Genomic DNA, 21,057 nt, shown 5'->3' with positions numbered 1-21,057 from the left:
TTCCTTTATCTTATAAAAAACAGGTAGCCCAAAATCATGTTTTCAGAGGCACTTACACAATCTCAAAACTCCAAATTAAACTTACTAATAGTACAATACCATTTGGGCCAACATTTCTTCTGGTGGAAGTAGTTGCAGATCAGCTGGAATTTCTCTGTTGAGATTGAAGGCATGGAAGGGGAGTACAAAATGGAAGTACAGCTCTTTGCCTTTCAACACTGAATTTCAAGCCTGGCTCTCAAGTACCTATAGCAGTGACTGCTTGAGGGGATCAGTGCCCAGCATGACTCCTTTTGTCCTGACTGAAGGCAAAGCTGAGCTGCACTGTCTTTAATTGACTTATTTGGGCAATCACATTTAAACTGATGTCTGGTTCACTTCTCCTTTAGCTTGTTTAGTCAGGCTTGTACGTGTTATTTAGCAAGTTGCTTATATCTTAGCACCAAAAAAAAAAAATTGTTACAGCAATAATACTGTCTGCAACAAACCAGCATCAGCCTTTCAAGGACATGCAAGTTGTGTGGTTTTCCTGGCTGATATGACAACATACCCACAGACCAAATCTTAAAAGTGGTGAAAGAATGAAAGTATGAGCCAATCTTCTTGCAAAAACCAACATTAGATCCATGCAGAGCTTCTCATGAGCAGAAAGCAATGACTGAAGATAATGAGAAATGCCTGTGTGCACAATCTTGATCCTACTTTAGATATGGATGCAATTCCACATCCCCCTCTCTCAGGAGTGAGAGAGGTTTCTTCCTGAAAAGCAACTCTCTCATCTGCTTCAGCACACCCAGCTCACTTTTTCATATGGTCAACAACAAAATTGTAGCTGCATTTCCAGTTAAATAGGTCTGTTTTGGAAACTGGAGCCTAAAATTTCCATGGAAGCATTTCAACTATTTGGCTCCTTCAAAATAAATAAAGAAATTAAACATAGTGTTTTGAAAAAGGTCAGCTCTTTTTATGTCAATCATATATGACTGATAGTTAAAGAGTTTTTGTTTAGCTGTGTACTGTAATGATTCTATTATAATTTATTATATTATCTATGTAATATATACATAAAACAAAAAGATAAAAGCAATCTTCTTCAGTTACACTGCTGACAGATGAGACATTGATCATTAACCGTGTCATTGTTACATTTCCATGCAATTCCAGCAGCAGCTGAAGGCATTGTTGATGGCATAGAAACTTTTTGTAATAACCCATGCCAGGCTGGCACTGTCTCGGTACAATGCTTCTCTCAAGAACACAAGACAGTTCTCTGATTACATGATGTATAGAGAAAGAAAAACAACAGCAGTCTGTGGCCTGCCTGCCTGTCTTGAAGTTACCACAACTCACTTGTACAATGTAGCAGAAACTACATAAAAAAACACAAGTAGAAAGTGCGTTTTTTCCTCAATAATGTTGAAAATACATTACTAGCTCTCTGATGCATTACTGCATACAATGTTTCACAGAAAATTGTTAATACTAAGCTGATTTTAAGTATCATGTTTCTAGAGCTTCAAACACAACCATGGGAGGAATGAATCATGTGTACCAAGCAGATGAGCCAGAAAGTCCATGTCCTCACGTGTCTACTGTTACAACTCCTCTGCCAACAGACTTTGTAAGTTTAACATTGTTAAATTTCTTAGGAGCCCAAATGGATTATCTAATCAATAATTTATGATACCTGTGTCATCACAATTTGCTTATCAGACTTATATCCACACTATGCTCAGGAGCACTCTCACAAAGGAGATATCCTGGGCTACAGCATAGCTAGCAAGCATCAGGAACTGTCTTCACATGGCTCAGGGCAAAATGACATCTCTATATATAGACACAGATATCTGTACACACACACCATGTCTTGGAGAACTGTCTGGAGGAAGTGGCTTTCTCTAAATAGGTGGCAGGAAAGGAGTCATTGCTGGCCTCCAGAGGAATCCCCAGCCCTGCTTCGTTAAAGCAGCCTCTGGAATTGAAGAGATGGGACGATGTGACATAAACAAACCCATTTCAAAGAACTTAGAGTAAAAAATACAAAAATAAGGAAATATTTGCCGGTTGGTGCAAAGCTTTCCACACCACAAGGAAAACTCCAGCTAAGCAGAGAGAACAATCCATCTAACTTGGATGTATTTCACAAGACAGGGAGGGATAAAGCCAGGAAAAAACTAGCAACACCCAGAGAAGAGGAGAGAACAACATACCCAAAGGTATGTTGGATGAGCTGGGGGGACAGGCTGTGGCCACCTAGCACAAGAGAGGGGTGAAAGAGAGCTCAGGGACAAGCTGCTCATCACCCTGCAATAGCTTTGCAAAGAGGCACTGCCCTGTGGGTGCTCACAACCCAAATACCACACACCCGTGTCGGTGTGGGGGGCAGCCCCGCGACGTGACAGCCCCGCGACGTGACAGCCCCGGTCTCACTGGGCTCACTTGGCCTCCACTGCCCACTCCGTCGCTCAGTTCTGGGTGGAGAATCAAATCTTCCAGCACCACTGTCCCGCCGTAGGGTGACCCAGACACCGAGCCTCCCCCCCCCGGTACCGAACTGAAGGGTTGCTTTGTTGGGCAGGCTCAGTGGGGAGCAGCGGGGAGGCAGGAGGCGGCCCGGCAGAACCGGGCTGCGGGAGCACCCAGCCTCCCCCGGGCCCGCCGGTGAGCCTTTGCCCATCCAGGCGGCGGGTTGCCACACCTTGTCACCTCTGCCGTGTGTCACCGGGGCTGCCCGCCGCGTGTGGCCCGGGGAGTGAAGGCACAACCTCTCCCTCCAGCCCCCCAGGTCCGGGGGTTCTGCGGTGGGCAGGGTACCGGAGGGCTGGGGAGCCCGGGCCCTGCGGGGAGGCTGAAGTAAGGAGCGTGTAACAAAATGGTGGCTGAGGCGCGCAACGGCGCTGGGGATACGACGGGCGGTGCCGGTACCGCTTCTGGTTCTGCCACCGCTGCCACAGACGGCACTGGGGCCGGACCGGGATCTCCTCATGGGCCGGCGCGTGACCGCCCGCACCACCCCACAGTGGCGGGTGCGGGGCAGGGGCGGGGTCCGGCCCGTCCCCGCCTCTGGGGCTGCCCTGCCCAGCACCGCCCGGCGCCGCTCCCGGCAGCTGCTTCTGTACCCTGCCGGTGCCGCAGCAGGTAAGGCTGGAGTTGGTACCGGGACTGGGGCGCTGAGGGGGAACCTCCTCCCCCGAGCCTCTTCTGGCTGCTGCTCGGTCGGGCTGAGGGGAAAGCTGCGAGATCTTCGCTGAGGGGGCGCGGAGGGAGGGAGGGAGCGATGGAGGGCTCGTCCCGGAGGCTGTCAGCCCCTCCGAGGAGGGAAGCGGACGGCCGGGTGCCGGCACGATGCGGTTGATCGGTGAGGGGGTGGCCAGGCTGCCCGGTCGGTCTCGGTGAGTTCCCCCCGCACGTCGCCTCACGCGTGGCAGTGACCGTCCCGCAGGGTGCCCGAACCGGAGTGTGTGTGCGTGACACCCCGAGGGAAAAGGGAAGGGCTCAGAACGCCCTAGAGCAGCCGGGCTGGGTCTGAGGAGCCTCCTGTGAGGGGCAGGGGCTGGGGCAGGGTTTGAGCTGCCCCCCATCCTCCCCTTAGCTCGGGGTGTCTGTGAACCCCGGTAAAAACACTGCCAGGCCCTTCTGAGATGAGAACAGTGCGGGGTTTGTTTGTTTTGTTCTTTGCCTGGGGAAAGAATGTTTGAAAGCTCTATTTGAATAGAGATTCCAAAAATGTAGACACTTAAAACTTATTTAAAATGTTTCCTAGGAAGAGTATTAAAAAAAAAAAAGTTATGGGGATGACTTGTTTCAAGGAGGCCTCATTAGTAAGTAGATCCTCTTTGAATGAAACTGCTTTGAATGTTATTTGCTTTTGGGTGTAAAACACCCAACTTTCCTAACAAGGATGATACTTGCATCGTTTCCCTTCAAGTCTCTTATTTTTCTTACTCATCATTACAATTTCCATTTTCCACTACCAACTTTCTGCATGATGCAAGTTTATTAGCAACAAAATTTCCTTTTCTGGGGTATGGCATGGCTCAGCTTAGTGTGTCCTACTCTGGCATCAAATGGGGGTGGGGGTTCCTTAAAAATCTCTCACCCTTTAGGTTTCTTAAGGTATTTTACAGAGTACTGTATGACATCCGTCTGGGCAAATGAAGCAAAAACCTGAGTACTGAGGAAAGGGTCTTGCACAGCCTTGGCAATTGCTGCTGGTTTCTCTTTTGTCCACGAGGTAGTTTATTCCATAGTCCCTACTACAACGGGGTGGGAGGTGGAAGTTTAACCCGTGCCATTAGCAGAGAGAAGCAGAAGTCAGTCCTGTTTAACTCCTGCTCCTCAGGACTGCTGCTGCCACTAGGATTGCCTCCCTGCCCTCCCTGTTCTAGATGTGTTAGATGTGGTTTCAGGCTCTAGATTTAAGCTGTCTGCTCACTTCCAGAGCAGATAATGAGAATGCTTATTCTCATTATGTGCACTTATCCACCAGCCCTGGGTGTCAGCATTAGTTTATCTGTACCATCGATGGGCTCATTGCAGGGCTGACTTGCTGGAGTGGTGAGGAGTCCATCTCCATGGATTTCCCCAGAATTCTGCATAAAATAAGGCAGGAAAGTCATAGATGTCATCAGTTACATAGGTGGATGATGAGCTTCTTCAGTGTTCTAATACATGGAGGGGTTTTCCAGTGGTTGAGTGTTTAGATAATAATTCATTTTACTGAGAGCTGAGTACCTTGCAGTGTCCTCAGGAGAGTGGAGGCTTTCTCCAGCTGGATGAAATTCCAGTGCTATGGGGAAATAGAACCAACCATCAGTCTTTGGCTGCTTCTGAATATCTAAATGGTGACAAAGCAAAAATGCTACTGTGAGCTTCAACTTTGATTTTTACAGGCACCTATCCAACTTGTTTGTGAATTTGTTCCTTTCATCACCAAAGCAGGGATGTGAGATAGTGTTCCACAATCGAGTTTCATGGTTCTGATAATGTAACCCAGGGGGATTGCTGCCAGCTCTGGGTAAAGACTGGCTGCCTGGCATGTTCCATTACAAAGCTGGTTTTGTAGGTACTTTATATACTTTTGTGAGTGCTTCAGCCACTTCCTGAGTTCATAGCATGGTCAGCAGTGTCTCTTAAGTGCTTCTTCTGTGAAAGAGAAGAGGTAAGAGCCTTCCCACAGGACAAGAAGCAGCAGATATCTGTGTTCACAGACCTGTGCCGAGCCAGTGCTTCCCACCATCCCAAGTTCAGATAAAATAACTTTTTGCTGTAGGCTGGGTGTTTTATAGCATCCCAGTGGGGACTAAACCATTCTTAAAATAGCAGTGTTACACATTTTATTACTCAGGATTTATATCTGCTTTCAACCCACTTTTCAAATACAAGCTTTCTGTTTTAATTCTATCTCAGATTAGTGTTGCTACCCGGTAGCATGTATAGGAAAGAGAATGTTGGGCAGGAATATGCAACTTCACAAACCAACCATTTCCTAGTTTTGCTTTGGAATTCTGGCACAGGATTTTTGTAAAATATGAGCTGAAGTGATCAGGTTGCAGATTGGTTGGGATAAAGGAAAACAAGGTAAAACACAGATATAAAGTAGCTTGGGCACAGTAACTGTCTTGGAAGAAACAGCTGCTCTCCTATTTTGCTCACTTTTAAAGCACTTGGGAATTGATGGAGTTCTGAATGTCTCTGCCTGATTGCCATCAAGTGCTTTTCATTAAAAGGCAGAAAATTCTGATGTGGGTAACTTGTCAGTAACAAGCTGTGTATTATTTGTGTTAACGAGTGGCTGTCTGATTCTCCAAAACAGGTATTTGATAACCCTTCTAAAATGAAAATAATATGTACTATTTTATATGTGCACTTGTAATCTCTTTTGAATCCTTTTAAACTCAAGACTCTGAAGATTTTTTTTTTTTTTTTTTTTTTTTTTTGAAGCTCAGTGAGGTTTTATGTTACGAAGAAAACCTCAAGTTATCTTTTTTTTGTGTGCAGCTTATCTCATGTTCCTCTGTCATGTCATTTGTTCTGCTTCTCATTCAGGTCCTTGTCTTTTCAGTGTCTTAATTGTTTATTAATCACTTCACACACCAAGAAACCTAAGGGAATTGAAAAAAAGTGCTCTGGATGATTAATTCTTTTGCCACAAAAAGCAATAAACTTGCCAGAGATCTCAGCTATGAGCCATGCTGGAATTATTTTTCCCATATCAGACCCAGACTCCCTAGGTGGGGATCGTGCACAGCTATTGAGCCTAGAGCTGTGTTTTTTCAGTTTGTGCCATATTTTTCTGCAGGAGGCTCCACAAAACAATGGTAGTGTGAAAAGGCAGTGCAGTCAGACTCAGTCCTCAGGGCACAGGAGCTGAGAAGCTGTCACACTGGTTCCCAGTATCCTTTCTCCCAGGGCAGCTCACAGCAGAGGTTTAGACAAAGGAAGAGAGTGGAAAATTGCAGGGGCACTGGGCATTCCCAGGTCTATCCTCGTGAATTTTGGCAATCCAGAAATGGTGTGATTAGGTTTTTCCTGGACTGAGAGTTGCATTCAGGTGGTTTTTAAAGTGAGGAGACCAGCAGGAAAGGAGCTGGTGGTAGGAGTGTCTGAGCAGACTTCCCATGCACCAGGTCTGGATTTCAGAGGACATGCTTCTGCCTCATCTCTGCTTCCCAAGAAGTCACAAATAGTGGCACATTTCCAGCATTTACACTGTCCTGCAGCCTTCAGCAGCTCCCTGACAGCAAAAGCACACTGATTGCCAGAGCTGATTCATCAGGCCTCTTAGTAGCTGTTTGGCATGCTGGTAGGGGACTCTTTTTTTTTGTACCCATTCCAATCTGCTCCAACCTTCCTGGCACAGCTGCTCTTCTAGGACCTGGTGATGGCAGGGGACAGTGGCACAAGTCCTGTTACATCCCTCACTGTACAGAGACAGTCAGAATGTGCCTGCTGCTGGTCCAGGTGTATCCAGGGCTCTGGAAGAGAGCTGTCACTGTTAAACCCCAACCAGGTGAAATCTGCTCAGTGTTCTTAAGATGTCACAGCTGAGTACTGCTCACCTGCTCAGTGAAGGGCAGGGGGATGCAGAGAAATTAGGGAAGGAAGTAACAGCCTTTGACAGCAAGGCTTTGACTCTCTGCAGGGTTGCCAAGCATTTATCTCTGATTATCCACTGATGATGCATTTGCAAGGTTAAATCGAGTTCTGACATTAGTGGGGTTAAGTAGAGCTCCAGCAGCTTTTTCCTGAGATGCTTTGCAGTGCTTGGCAACCTGGAAATGCCAGACCAGAATAGCCACCCCTGGTGACTGACACTCAGCTGAAGGAGCATGGCTGTGCCACTGGCATTGGAGTGGGTTGAATTACCTGGTGTGCTGGGGAGCTCTGCCTGTTCACACTTTTCTCTGGAGAGTATTTATTTTAGCCTGTTTGGTTTTACCCATTTTGGGGTGGACTGGGTCTTTGCTATGTCCTTAGAGTATTAATGTTGTTTTGATCAAAATTTGGGGTGTGCTGGTGACTGGTTGGAAAGGTTAGGTGGTAGAGATTCTGAGGGTTTTTTGGGTATTTTTCATTTTTATCTATTTCAAAGTGTTCTTTTCTAACTACAGGCTGTGGTTTTGGTCTTTCCCCTCCTCTGCTCTTCTGGCTCTCATTCAGCTCCCACTGAGAACCTGAAGAGCTGGAACAGATCTCAGCTGATGTCCCAGCACAATTAGGAGAGGACAAAACAACTGTTTGTCTGTATTAGGAGCTAGTGAGTCGATGGGCTGCCATCCAAAAACAAAGTTTAAGCATATGTTATTTACTGAATGTTTCCACACACAGTAAAAATACAGCTACAATTCAAAACAGTGCCTTTAAAACACTGGAGGGAATGAATCATCCCAAGATCTTACAGGAGGGATGGAGGCTGTTGCCATGAGAGCTATCACCATTAGGATGTTGCCTTCTTTCAGGCTGTCTGCTTGGAGAATGCTTGTGGTTCCTCAACACTGTAGGCTGAATCCTGCTCAAAATCAAACAAAATCCCTCTTAATCATCAGAGGGAGAGCTGCAGACACTTTGCAGCGAGGCAGAGGGGAGGGTTTGGCCATGGCTGTTCGTAGCGTTGCCCTCTTGTGGCTCTGAGCAGCAGGAATGGAGCTGAGCACTCCTCCTGCCAAGGCTCTGGTTCTGGAACTTCTCAGCCTTCCTGAGTTCTGTCCCCTCAAGCCTGAGCCTTCAATGCAGTGGCTGGCCCTGCGTGTTGGTAGGGGAACTGACAGCAAAAGGGAAAGGGGAACTCAGATAACTCTGTGTCTCCACATGGTGTTATTTGGAAGTGGAGAAAACCACTTCATGTGGAATGGGGGGGTCCTGTCCCCTCCTGGTGCAGAGCTGCCTGCACTGTGTGCTGGGGGCAGAGCTGGAGGAAGCTTTTGATGGGAGCAGTTCTGTCTCCTTGGCCTCTCAACAGGTACCAAAACCCCCCAGCACTTGTAGCTCTCAGCTGTGCCTCGTGTTCTGATTACTGCCCCTGAACTAGAAGAATGTAGATGAAGTGAACTGATTCCTGTTATTTCTGCATGGCTTCATGTCTCATGTGGAGGTTTTTGAGGTGGAAAGATAAATCCTGTGTGGAGCTGATTTGAAAGGCAGGAGCTCACTGAGCCAGAGCAGCTCTGCAGTCACCCCATGGTGGGTTTGCTGTAGGACTCAGAGGTGCTGTGCTGCATCAGGAGAATCTTTTATACTCAACCCTAATATTTCCATGTACTTCTTTCATCCTTTTGAATGAAAAAGGATGAAATTCTTCCTTTTCATACATGTAGCAATGGCTTATTGTAGTCCTTTCACTCAATCACCTGGGTCTGATGCTACAGTTGCAGTTCAAGGACATGTTTTATGCCTCCCTTTTGGACTTTTTTAAGACCGTCTCTTCTGGTTTCCAGCCCTTCTTCTCCAGGAATAATGTATTATTCTGTCATTTGAGTTATGGATGATGGATTGAATGGGCTTCTGTAGTCCAGAGGAATGTAATTGGCTTGTGCTCAAGGGAAAAACAGTTTGCATAAAGTTGCAGATGATTTCCCCTGTACAGAGTCAGGAGGTAGTGCCAGGAGGAAGAGCAGCTCTGTCACTTCCCTGAAGGGTTTTTGGCTGTCACCACCACATCTCTCCATGGGGCACAGCATGGGGTGGTGGTCACATTCTGATGTACTGGAGTATGTCTTTTGGCTGACATAAGCACTCCTTCAAGCCATGCGTTCAGCACGGAGCAGTAATTTGTGTTTGAATATAGTTTAGGATTCATTTTTGCTCCCAACCAAATGAAAGTAGACAGTGGTTTCCCCTCAGCCATACTTCCCCATGCTCTGTGTATTTAAGTGCATGATTCAGCTCTCACGTATGCTCTTTAAGGCAGGGCTTTCAAACAGTTGATTGTATCAGCAGATTTTCTCTGGGTGTGTTTCAGATGGCAGAGCTATATATTCTCCACAAGTTTCTCCCATGTAGGTAATAATTTTCCCCTTTTTACATCAGTGCAGCTGAGAAGAAACTCAGGTTTTCTGTGTGGAAGTTTTGTAGCTTTGGTGAATTGGGGTGAACTCCGTGCTCACTGAGTGGATTATATTCAAAAAGTAGAGAGACCAGAATAGAGCTGACATGACTCACAATGCAAACAAACAGCTGGAAAAAGTGAACAATACTCAAATCATCTGGGTGCTCTCATTTGGTAAAGTGGTTTGGTAGGAATTTTAACTTTATTAATGCAAAAACCTACTTGCCAGTTATACAGATAATGCTGTACTTGGTGCCAGGGACTGTTGATCCGAGTTCTTCTTTAAATCAGGTGCATATTTTAAATGAAGGGGCAATGCCAATTTTAATTTATGGTTTTTTATTTGTGGTTGGCTGCAGCTATTAAGCTGTGGCTGCTAGGAATGCCACTGGGTATGCTGCAGCTCCCATAAAGAACTGAAATAGGTTCTGAAATGGCCAGGGTAGGAGGAGGTCTTTTCCATGCCAAGTTTCCTGGTCCCAAATCAGCTTTGTTTACTGCCTTCTGCAGGGGATGGGAGGAAGGGGGTTGTTTATAGTTTGATGTGGATATGAATTTAGGGCTGTCCGGAGACTGAAAACTGATCTAATGTATCATTTTAGGTATTTTTTCAATGCCTGGCACCTTGCCAACAAAGCTGACGTCCCACCAGATGTATTTTCAGTGGCTTGCTGAAGAGTTAGGCACAATATACACTGTTTTGGCAAGGAGGCCCAAGGAATAGACAAACATTTCCATTTTCAGTGTGTGCTGTCATCAGGTGTTAATGCTGTGCTGAACTCCCTTTCTGTTCCATGCAACCTCATGTTTTGGGTTTCTTGTTGTCAGAACCTGAATGATTTTGGAGTGCTCTCCTCTCACAGTCTGTAAGTTCAGTTTTTATGGGTCAGGAAAGGATCAGAGAAAAAAAAACCCAAACGGCTGCATGAGTAGTCAGAAAGCAGAGATTCTCTTCAAAGCATAGAAATAGCAAAACTTGAAGCAAGCAAATAACTTGATTTGTGCTGTGTTTGATTTCTTCAGGGGCATTATTTCAGGCAGTGATCTGCAGAAGGCAGCTCTTACTCTGGCAGAGTTACTGTTCCAAGTGCAATCTGATGTTTTCATGGGGATGGATGTGTCAGTGAGACTGCAGGACCTTGCTGCTTGCAAAAAGCAGTGATTTACAGTTTTGCTGTTGCTGCAGAAGGAATACAGTGGTAATTTACTTCTGGCACTTACTCCAGGAGGTCTGGAATGCTCTGAGACAAGGGAGTCTTTCTTTTCCTGAGGAGATACATTATTATCATTTCTTTGGAGCACTTGACATTCTCCAGACAATTTTTGTCAAATAAATAGAGGGAAAGAGAGAATTAGCAGGGTGGAAGTGCAAGTGTTTGCCCCTAAGGTGCAATACAGATGGGTGCACAAGAAGCATTTTTGCAGCATGAATGTTGTGTGGATCCATTCTACTAAGATTTACTGTTCTCCCCATGTTTTAGAAATTCAGTCTATATTTGCAAGTTATTTAGGTGCTCTGTATTATCCATTAAAATAAAAAATACAGCCTTTGCCATTTAGAAATGCAGAAATCCTTCCAGAAGTAAGCAGCAGGTGTTTTAGACACTCTGTGGTGTAACTTTATGTTGGCTGCCAACCAGCCCTGTGTGGGCTTTGTTTATGCAGCAAGTTTAGACAAATTAACTGAACCTATCCTGAACTGAAGCTGTAAATGAGAAAATGAGAACAGCCACATGGTGACCTGGCCTCTCACCACGGGTTTCACAGTCTTGGTTAATTCAACCAAGTTTTCCTGAGCAGCCCTGTGCAGGTAGGTGAGTCCTTTCTGTGTTTGGGGGTACATACAGTGTGAATTGCCACAAATTAACTGGAGCTTCAAAAAAAAGCTCATGTTTCTCTTGTAAGTGGCCAGTGACTCAATAAAAGCTGCAAGGGGAGTAAATTGTTGAGCAGAGCTGTTTCTTTTTTTCTTTTCTTTTCTCAAATGTGAGGGATATGTGATACCTATCTATTGTCTTTAATCTTCCTTTGATATTTTTTCATTTTAAAAGCTATTAAAATATTATCACTGCTGTCTTGTGCCTTTTGTGGTCTGAAATACTCTGGCAAAACCAGAAGGCAGAGGATGTTCTGGTTGAGTGTGTTCATTCCTTCAGCTTTGGTAAAGCTGCTCTGAATGTTTGAGGTTGAATCAGACTGGAGCCTAACAGAATAAACATTTTTCTCTTCTTTTTTCCCCCCCTGTCAGTATTGGATGATATTGTCTTGTAGAAGGATAGTTTAGACAGCATCATTAGGTGCTTTAAATGGTGGTAGGTGTGACAGGATATTTGATGTGGAGGAACGAGGCATTAATTATTCTCTCTAGTGGACTTTGCAGTGTGATGAGATAAAGCAAGAGATTCTGAGCTCCACAGGGTTTTGCTGATGGGACCAGAACATTCCTTTCAGTACATTTGTGCTGGGCCACATCTGAGCAGTGCAGAACTGGGCTCCTTCTTGGCAGAAACAAATTCAGAGAAGAAACACAAGTGGCAAAAGTGTTGATGGCGTCAGTTTGTGAAGTGGCTCTTTGACAGATGAGTGGGAGGCACAGCTACACAGATGAATGTAAAGGGCATAAACTGAAATAAATAGGGAGGGAGGCAGAGAGAGCTGCTTATTAGAAGTTGCAGGGAGGTAATAAAAAGGTGTTTTGGATTGGATACCAGGAGAGGAACCTGGGTCCTGGATCAGAGGTGGAACCATCAGCTGCCAGAGCTTCCAACAGCACCATAACTGAGAGGGTGCACTGCAGGCTGAGGTTGTCACATTTGGTGAGCAGGGAAGACCACATGGTCTTTGTGACTTTTCTGACCTGTCCTCTGAAGCAAGCAGCTTCCAACCCCAGGAAAATAAAGAAACAAGTCTCTAAATTCTGCCATTGCTCTGGCAGCCAGACCCAGACTTCTGCACAGTGTCAGCTTCCCTGATGTTCCCCTTCTGGTGCTTTCCATTTGGTAAGTAGGAGCCTACCCTGTAGTGACTCCTCTGGGGCAGTCTCCATTGTGCTAGGCCTGTCATGACTCTGTTAACTACACATCTGGATATCATAATAAGTTGTCTTCCACTGTTTGCTTAAATCTTTGGACCTCTTAAATTCTTGTTTTTATCACCAATTGTCGTTCAGATGATCCATCTCTACTCAGAGCCTCTATTCCAAGCCCTGTCCCTGTTTTCTTTAAATAACTTTCCTTTGCATAAGATGCTGGCTCTGCATAGCACCCTTTCTGTGACTAAGCTGGACAGTTTTATAACATCAGCTTAAAATTTGCCTTTTCCCTGTGTTTCCAACAGGACATCCTTTTGGGTAGGGCCTTGGCAATCTCATCTGGCATATGCCCTTAATAAAACATCCCGAGCACAGATCTCTGTGGCTTGATTTAACACTGCAACATTTGCTGGCAGCACTAATAAACCATACCAGCTGTTGGAGTATACTCCACTTATTCCCTTCTGACATGCCTTGGATATATTTTTACCAAAGAGCACTATAATATACAATCTATTTTCATTGTAGCTCTCGTTCCTTTTTTTTGCCTTTATTTATGTTCTCTAACTAATGGGCAATGCAAGCTTGGACTGAAGGCAAAGTTTATAAAATGCCAAGTTAATTAGAAGGCCAAATAAATTGTTTTTTTTCCAAAATATGCTTATGAACAGATAGCTGCAGATTAGAATATAACAAAAAAACCAATTGCTAACAAAGTGGTTATCCTAGATCTTCTCACCTTCCATCTGTGAAGTCTGGCCAAGTGTGGCACTGTACAGGTATTTGGTAATAAAAAAGTCCAAAGTATTTTTCCATTTGGAAGGGACCCATCTCTTGCTGATGTTGTGCAATTGCCTTGGTCTGGGGATGCTGCAGCTGCAGAAATCATTCCCAGCTGTCTGCCTCCCAGTGCTAAACCTGACCCACCACACAGGCAGGGCTCCAACATTTTTTTCACTGGGCCTTAGACCTCTGACACTCTGAACTTCCTTCACAGAGATGAGAAATACCAGCAAGACTATGACATTGTTTTTATTATCTATTTCATTCTGAGAATTTCCAGTGAAATTTTCAAAGGTACATTAATGAAATCAGTGTTTGCCAAGGTGACATTTCAAAACAAAATCCATCAGCTTGGACAACAGAGAAACAGAGTGTTCCAGTGAGAGGAAGAGAGAGAAAAAAAACATTCTCATGAAGAATGGAGAAAGCACAAAGCAGAGTCTGCTTTTGCCTTACAGAAGTTTTGTTGTTGAAGATTTGGTAGAAGATTTGGCCCCTTATTTAAATGTCTTTTGAGACATTTTTTGAGAGATTCTGAAAGTGGGAACCTCAGACTGTCAGTCCTTCACCCCTGGGTGTGTTAAAAGTCTATCCACACATATATGTGTGGATACCCCCTGGCATTCTCTGACCTGCCAGGATATTCCTCCCCACATAGGAATGGCTGGGACAGGTTTCTGCACATCCCTTGGCAGATGCTGTCCCACAATCACTGCTGCTGGCACCCCAGGAGCCATTCCACCCTCTGATAAGAGCACAGGGCTGCTCTGTCCCTGGGTGGAAAGTTTTCTGCCCAGTTTCCTTGCTACAAACATGTATAAAATGTGGGAGATTTGGCTGCTGAAGCATGAGAGGTTTGGAAGAAGAAGTGGCAGCTTGTTGGTATGCTACAATCTGCTGTGCTCTGTTGTAATTCCATTGAGCTGAATAGGTTTGAGGGCTGTTTTTTTCCTGTCACAGGGTCTTGCTACACCCTCAGAAATATTTGGTGGTGAAATTACTGAATTAGTTCTTGTTCTGTCACCTACCAGACTGCTAATGTCCTTTTGCCAACAAATGAGCTAAAGGGTGCATCTCACCCCCCTCGTGTGTTAGTCCTGTGTGGAGATTGCACTGAGCTGCACAAAGATGCACAAAGAACATGCTGAATTTTGCTCAGAGAAATGAGGGCTTATTCCCTCCATCCTCAGGTTATTCAGCTGTGTCCTTTCAGTGCTGCTCTTTTCTTCTCATCTCCAAAATCTCTGCAGCCCTTGCCATCTGGATCAGCCTTTCTGTTCCTTTGTGTCTCATCAACTTTCCCATTTATTTGCAGTTTTCAGCTGACAAAATATTGCCTCTCTTACTGGTGTCTCTTAATTTCTTCCTTTCTTGTTGGCCTTTTGACTAGATATTTGGCTGGTCTGAGCATCCTTGGCTGTAATGGATAGCACATTGTCTTCAGCTATTGCCTGCTGGGATTAAGCCTCTGGAAGTGGCTGAAGGAGTCCCTGGGACTTCCAAGAGGAGTTTGCACAAACATGTTACACGCCCCTGTACTGCAGAGGGGGTGGGTGTGTTTGTCCCTGATAAAAGATTGGCTCCTGTGGTTCATCTTTACCAGCAGCAAGAGGAGGAGGGAGCAGGGACTCCCCGCAGCTTCTGCAGAAGAAGGGAGAGGTCCTTTTGCTCTTAGAAATGGGCAAACAGGACTTGAGTTACGTTTTTCTCACCATTTTTTGTGCAGTGGCTCTGAAACTGAACTGTGTGAGCTCCATGTCTGTTGCAGGGCTGGGATATGTTGTCACAGCAGCTGTTGTGCTTTCAGCTGGGGTAAGTGATTAACGTCACAATTAAACATTGAAAAACTTTGGTTTTTCAGTTTCTTCTAAGAGTCATGCTCCTTCAACTCTTTGTAAGGAGTTTGTCCAATTTTATAGTGGGAATTTGGGAGAAACGAGGATAGGCTGACTGGAATCATGATGATAAAGTTCATTGTCTTCTTTGTGATCTGATTTCAGTTTAGGAATCACTTTGGTAGCTAACTTGATGTTTTTCTCTCTAGTTTGTAACATTCTTTATTTCTGCCTTGAAAGCTGAATGTATTGTACTGTCCATCAGCTCCTGTGAACTGTCTGTCAAAATACTGGATGCTTCTAATATAACATTTTAATTTTTTCTTCCCTGTTATCTGCTACAACTCAAAGGCATGCTGGAATATACAGACAAACTTCCTTTGCTGATATGACAGAAATGTTTCTTTCCTTTCAGTATTACCAAAGTTAATTATTTTATAACACAGTTTGAGAAAAGTGTCTATTAATCTTGTTACAAGAATGTACTGTTAAAATGTTGTATTAGTATGACAATACACAGACTAAACCAGAATTGCAGTGTCCTTAGAACAAAATGCAGCATGTGTTTGTATCATTCCTATTTCTTGGTGTAATTCCTGTAAGGGAGCAGTTACACAAAAGTGCTAAAGTAAAGTGTCAGAACAGAAGAGATGTTAGAAACCTGTTAATTATCTAACTCTTTGATGATAATTCACAGCATTTTCTAGAAAGAGCTGGGGAACATCACACAAAGCTTTAGGAAAACTGTAAATAATAACTGTGCAAAGATATACAACATGGGTAGTTAAAAGGGGTTAATTTCCAGTTGTCTTGAACATCAGTGCAGCATTTATAGAAAAGAAGTCAGCAAGGGGATTAGTCTTTCTCCTCTGTGCCAATCTGAAAAGCTATAAATTAGTAAAGAAAATACATAGAGTAAAATCAGGAGAGGCAGACAAAAAACAAACAAACAAACAAAAAAACAGAGAAAAGAAAGTCTGGGAGAAATTAAGTCAAGAGTAAGCCTGCAAGTAGATTTGATTGGGAATGAAAATTACCAGTGATCAACAGAGAAATTTCCACCTCCCCTTGCCCCCCCCCCCCCCCCATTTTTTTTTCCTCATGAATTCAGTGCAATAGTTAAAAAGGAAACTTTCCACTTGTTGCCTGGAACAGTAGTTCAGAGATCAGAAGCAACATAATCTAAACATGTGCTTCCTTGTGCTGTGCATATTGAACAACACTCTCTGTCTCCCCCCAGCCTGCCAGCATGGTGGAACACGCTGAGTTTTCCAAGGCTGGGAAGGAACCTGGCCTTCAGATTTGGAGGATTGAGAAATTTGATTTGGTACCAGTGCCAAAAAACCTGTATGGAGACTTCTTCACAGGAGATTCCTATCTGGTGCTCAACACCATCAAGCAGAGGAGTGGGAACCTCCAGTACGACTTGCATTTCTGGTTAGGTAAGCTGGGAGTGCCCCTGCTGAACTGGGAGCCCAAAGGGAGCTCTGATCCTCTTACTACACCAGGTTTGTCCAGTAAGTGTTACCCAAGGAAACAAAAAGCAGAACTGGCAGTGCACTGAGGATGTCACTTGGGGTACCCTATAGTGCTGCTCACCTTAAACATTTGAAATGGTTTCTGCAGTAGTGAGTGCAGCCATCTCTGTGCCTACAAGTAGCTTCTTCTCATCCAGATGACAGAGAACAAGCAGTTTATTCTGCTGTTTGGGGGCATTATTGGAAAAGTTTGGAAGTGGCTACTCTGCATACCTTCCTGGGAACTAAACTTGTCAGTAATCTGCTTTCTCCCTGGTATTTTTGCACTGTTGAATGGAGAGGCTGAAAACCCTGCTTTCCCTCCAACCTGCTTTCCCTCCAAGTTGTTGCCTTTTCATTTCTTAGGAGATGAAAGCTCTCAAGATGAGCGTGGGGCAGCTGCCATATTCACTGTCCAGATGGATGACTACCTGCAAGGGAAGGCTGTTCAGCATCGTGAAGTGCAAGGCCATGAGTCTTCAACTTTCTTGGGGTACTTCAAATCTGGCATCAAGTACAAGGTGGGTGATGTCTTTGGGTCCTTGTACTACCAGGATGAGTCAAGTTTGCAAGAGATGGCATCTTGCCCACTGCCCAGTTCTCAGAAGACTGGGAATTGCCCTTTCTCCTGTTGCTCAACCATTCTCAACCAGATGTTTTCAATGAGTTGGAATTGACAGGGTGGAGAACAGCAGATCCCAATGGGAGAGCTTTGGCTGAATTTATAATACACAAGCAAAACCCCTGGAAATTTTAGAAATCGAGGTTTTGTTTTTCTTTGAGAGGCTGAGGAAAGAGCAGTCCCAGGACGTCTGGAATGAATTTAAGGAACAGCAATCTGAGTTAATGGGAAACGCCCACCCAGTAGGTTTAATCTCTTCCCACTTGCATAACAGAATTTGACCTTTCCAGTCCCTTTTTCTGTGCTTAGCCCACCCCCTTAGCATAGAAGATGTTTAGGTAAAGTAGATGAGTAGTAGTGAGAGTTACCCTTCCGTGCCCTTGCAGTGAAGTGGAATAGAAGAGGTAAAAACATACAGTCAAGAACAGTTATGTTTGCTAGGAATCCAGGGCCATTAGGAAAGTGATATCAGGTCAAATGCTTGCAAAGTGCTTACATTTCCTCATGTCTCAGACTTTGAGTCTTTCTCTTTTGCTTATCACCAACTGTATTGTGTCAGTGTCCCTTGGGCACTATGGGAATGGAGAGGTACAAACAGGTACAAAAAAAGCCCAGCCTGGCCAAACTCTCTCTGCAAGCTGCTGCTAACCCTGCTGTGAGAGGCAGAAGTGCTGACTGATAGCAAATCAGTCGGATTTTCATTTCTTCTGAAGCAACAGCACAAGTGTGAGTTGTTCCTTTGTTTTCCCTTAGGCTGGTGGGGTGGCTTCTGGCTTCAGACACGTGGTTCCCAACGAAGTGACCGTGCAGAGGCTGCTGCAGGTCAAAGGCAGACGGACAGTCCGAGCCACGGAGGTCCCTGTGACCTGGGAGAGCTTCAACACAGGGGACTGTTTCATCCTTGACCTGGGCAGTGTAAGTACCATGTCAAAGACAGGGTTACAGACTTTCAGGGGCAGGAGCTGGCTGATTATTTCCCATAAAGATCATAGAATCATAGAATCTTAGGGGTTGGAAGGGACCTCGAAAGATCATCTAGTCCAACCCCCCCTGCCAGAGCAGGGCCCCCTAGAGTACATCCCCTAGGAACGTGTCCAGGTGGGTTTTGAATGTCTCCAGTGAAGGAGACTCCACAACCCCCCTGGGCAGCCTGTTCCAGGGCTCCGTCACCCTTACAGTAAAAAAATTTTTTCTGATATTCAACTTGAACCTCCTATGCTCCAATTTACACCCATTACCCCTTGTCCTGTCACTGGTCACCACTGAGAAAAGCCTAACTCCATCTCCCTGACACTCACCCCTTACATATTTGAAAACATTGATGAGGTCACCCCTCAGTCTCCTTTTCTCCAAACTAAAGAGACCCAGCTCCCTCAGCCTTTCCTCTTTCCTCTTTTCCTTTTTACTCTTTTGAATCTCCCTCAAGCGTTGAGCGTTCTGAAACACTGTTAAGCCAGTCCAGCATCTTCCAGTCCCACACTGCCATCTTGTCTAGAGAGGGGCTTGTTCCCCTTGGACAACTGCACACTCTTTCTCCTTCTTTCCCCCCAGAACATCTTTCAGTGGTGTGGTTCCAACAGCAACCGCCAGGAGAGGCTGAAGGCCACGGTCCTGGCCAAGGGGATTCGGGACAACGAGCGGAACGGTCGTGCCAAGGTCTATGTTTCAGAGGAAGGATCAGAGAGGGAGGAAATGCTTCAGGTTATTCACTTCATCCTTTTCTCTCTGCTGGAGTTGAAGGGTGGGATGTTGTGGGATGGGTGGGATGGGTAGGTAGGCTCAGTAGTGTGTGGGTCTTTATATATGAAGTGCTAAAAACAGCTCAGTGCAGACTTGGTCCTCTGCATTGCTGGAACATCAGAGTGTATTTTCACTGTTTTTGATCTAAATGTTTTTCTTCTACTTGTTCTTGTGGCTGGAGTATCTGGGGAACAGAAATCCTCTTGAATTGGCTTGTAATGTGTTCTCTCTCTCTCTCTCACAGGTCCTGGGACCAAAGCCCAGCTTGCCACCAGGAACTTCTGATGACACCAAAATTGATACAGCCAATAGAAAGCTGGCTAAGCTCTATAAGGTAACAAGAAGCAGATGGACATTGACAGATAACCTTGTGGGGAATGGAGTGAGCTTTGTGCAATCAGATGGAGCTGGAATAGCAGAGAGGAGCTGAGCTGATCTGAGTCCTGCTTTTGCCTCACTCTGCTGTTAGCTTTTTATGAAGTTTTATGTACTTGAAATCTTAAGAGTAAGTGTTTGTTTTTGTCATACTGTTGCTGTGTTAAAGGTATCCTGTTCAAAAAACAATAGTGCCTGAAGCAGCCAGTACATTCAAATTTATTTCCCTTCCACTCCCTGAGTTTTGAACTGTTGCCAGGAAGCTGGAGGGGACCAGATGATGCCTTATCTAATCTCTTGTGTTATCACAGGTCTCTGATGGGGCTGGGAACATGGCAGTCTCCCTGGTGGCAGATGAGAACCCCTTCTCCCAGGCAGCCCTGAACACAGATGACTGCTTCATTCTGGACCACGGCACAGATGGAAAGATCTTTGTTTGGAAAGGTACCACAGAGATGTGGGTGAAGCTGATTGTGCCTGCACAGGAGCTTTGCCCAGTTACCAATCCCTGTTTCTTTCAAGCCAGGTAGGGGAGCATAGGCTTGGTGGTGGTGGTGTTTTCAGGGCAAGTTCTGACAGGGTTAACAGTCTCAGAAAAACATTCATCTGAGTGCTGAGGTACAGGGCCTGTATGGTAGGGAATTAAAGGGAGGGTCCAGGCAAACAGGAAGAAAAAAAAATACTGTAAGTAGAAAGGGAAGATCACAGAAGGTATAAAAGAGATGGAACAATTGTCACTCACTATTTGACATCAGCCTCTGGGCAGGTCCCTTTCCACAAAAGGGACTGGGGCTGGGCTCTACCACAAAAGCCAGAAATACCTGGGACAGTTTCTTCCCTAGGTATCCAGAACTTCAAAAAAGTTGATCTCTTTTCTCTCTATTTTCACTAAAGGCAAGAGTGCCAACTCTGAAGAGAAGAAGGCAGCACTGAAAACAGCTTCTGAGTTCATTGATAAGATGGGTTACCCAAAACACACCCAGGTAAGGATGTGCAGTCAAGAGCACTGAGGTCACTTTTCTGCCACAAGGGCCACTGACTCCGGAGCTTGGCTCATGCACTCCTGTACCTCATCTGAAGGAACTATTGATGACTGTCCCTGATGGTGGCAGCAGAGAGACCTGGCTTTGCTTTCAGTTGAGGTACCAAGCATTTCAACATCTCAGGAGAGTTGTACCAAGCAATTCCCACATGAAGCAAAGAGTAGCCAGAGCTGGAGGTGTGGAGCACGGTGAGGGACAAGGCTGCTCCTGATGGGCTGGCTCATTTGTTTCAGATCCAAGTCCTCCCTGAGAGTGGTGAGACACCTTTGTTTAAGCAATTCTTCAAGAACTGGAGGGACAGGGACCAGACAGAAGGACTGGGGCAGCCTTACATTTCTGGTCACGTTGCCAAGATCGAGAAGGTACCATTTGATGCTGCCACCCTGCACACCTCCAAGGCCATGGCTGCCCAGCATGGGATGGAGGATGATGGCTCTGGCACGAAACAGGTGAGCAGTGTCACAATCCATTTGGGAAGGTTTGCAGAATGTTGTTTTTTTTTTTGCTACTCAGTGGCATTCCTGCAAGAGCAGCAAGACAAATGCAGGCCTGAGAATCACCAGC

General features: G+C 45.2%; 2 protein-coding genes across 3 annotated transcripts in view; one reads left to right on the top strand and one right to left on the bottom strand.

Moving 5' to 3' along the window:
- Positions 1 to 2,702: 2,702 nt before the first annotated feature.
- Positions 2,703 to 3,581, bottom strand: LOC139806662 (testis-specific serine/proline-rich protein). Its single transcript, XM_071766641.1, has one exon. The coding sequence runs from the start codon at positions 3,579 to 3,581 to the stop codon at positions 2,703 to 2,705; it is 879 nt and encodes a 292-aa protein (XP_071622742.1).
- Positions 3,582 to 3,773: 192 nt separating this feature from the next.
- The window catches only part of GSN (gelsolin), a 22,124-nt gene continuing 4,840 nt past the window's right edge, over positions 3,774 to 21,057 (top strand). The window contains exons 1-9 of one of the 2 annotated variants that reach the window (XM_071766536.1): positions 3,774 to 3,821; positions 16,437 to 16,638; positions 17,080 to 17,234; positions 18,089 to 18,250; positions 18,887 to 19,036; positions 19,320 to 19,409; positions 19,762 to 19,894; positions 20,345 to 20,433; positions 20,727 to 20,942. In XM_071766536.1, the coding sequence (XP_071622637.1) occupies positions 3,789 to 3,821; positions 16,437 to 16,638; positions 17,080 to 17,234; positions 18,089 to 18,250; positions 18,887 to 19,036; positions 19,320 to 19,409; positions 19,762 to 19,894; positions 20,345 to 20,433; positions 20,727 to 20,942 (1,230 nt within the window). In that variant the 5' untranslated portion in view covers positions 3,774 to 3,788. Of the gene's footprint in view, positions 3,822 to 14,946; positions 15,174 to 16,436; positions 16,639 to 17,079; positions 17,235 to 18,088; positions 18,251 to 18,886; positions 19,037 to 19,319; positions 19,410 to 19,761; positions 19,895 to 20,344; positions 20,434 to 20,726; positions 20,943 to 21,057 lie in introns of those variants that run through there. The other variant, XM_071766535.1, reaches the window with a different exon arrangement.

Source organism: Heliangelus exortis, chromosome 22, assembly GCF_036169615.1.
Source record: "Heliangelus exortis chromosome 22, bHelExo1.hap1, whole genome shotgun sequence".
Taxonomy (NCBI): Eukaryota; Metazoa; Chordata; class Aves; order Apodiformes; family Trochilidae; genus Heliangelus; species Heliangelus exortis.
Note: the sequence above shows the minus strand (reverse complement) of the source record. Positions and strands in the feature narration are given on the sequence as shown.

Coding starts and splice junctions, on each gene's coding strand:
- LOC139806662 (XM_071766641.1), bottom strand. CDS start 3,581: ATGGGGGGCAGCTCAAACCCTGCCCCAGCCCCTGCCCCTCACAGGAGG.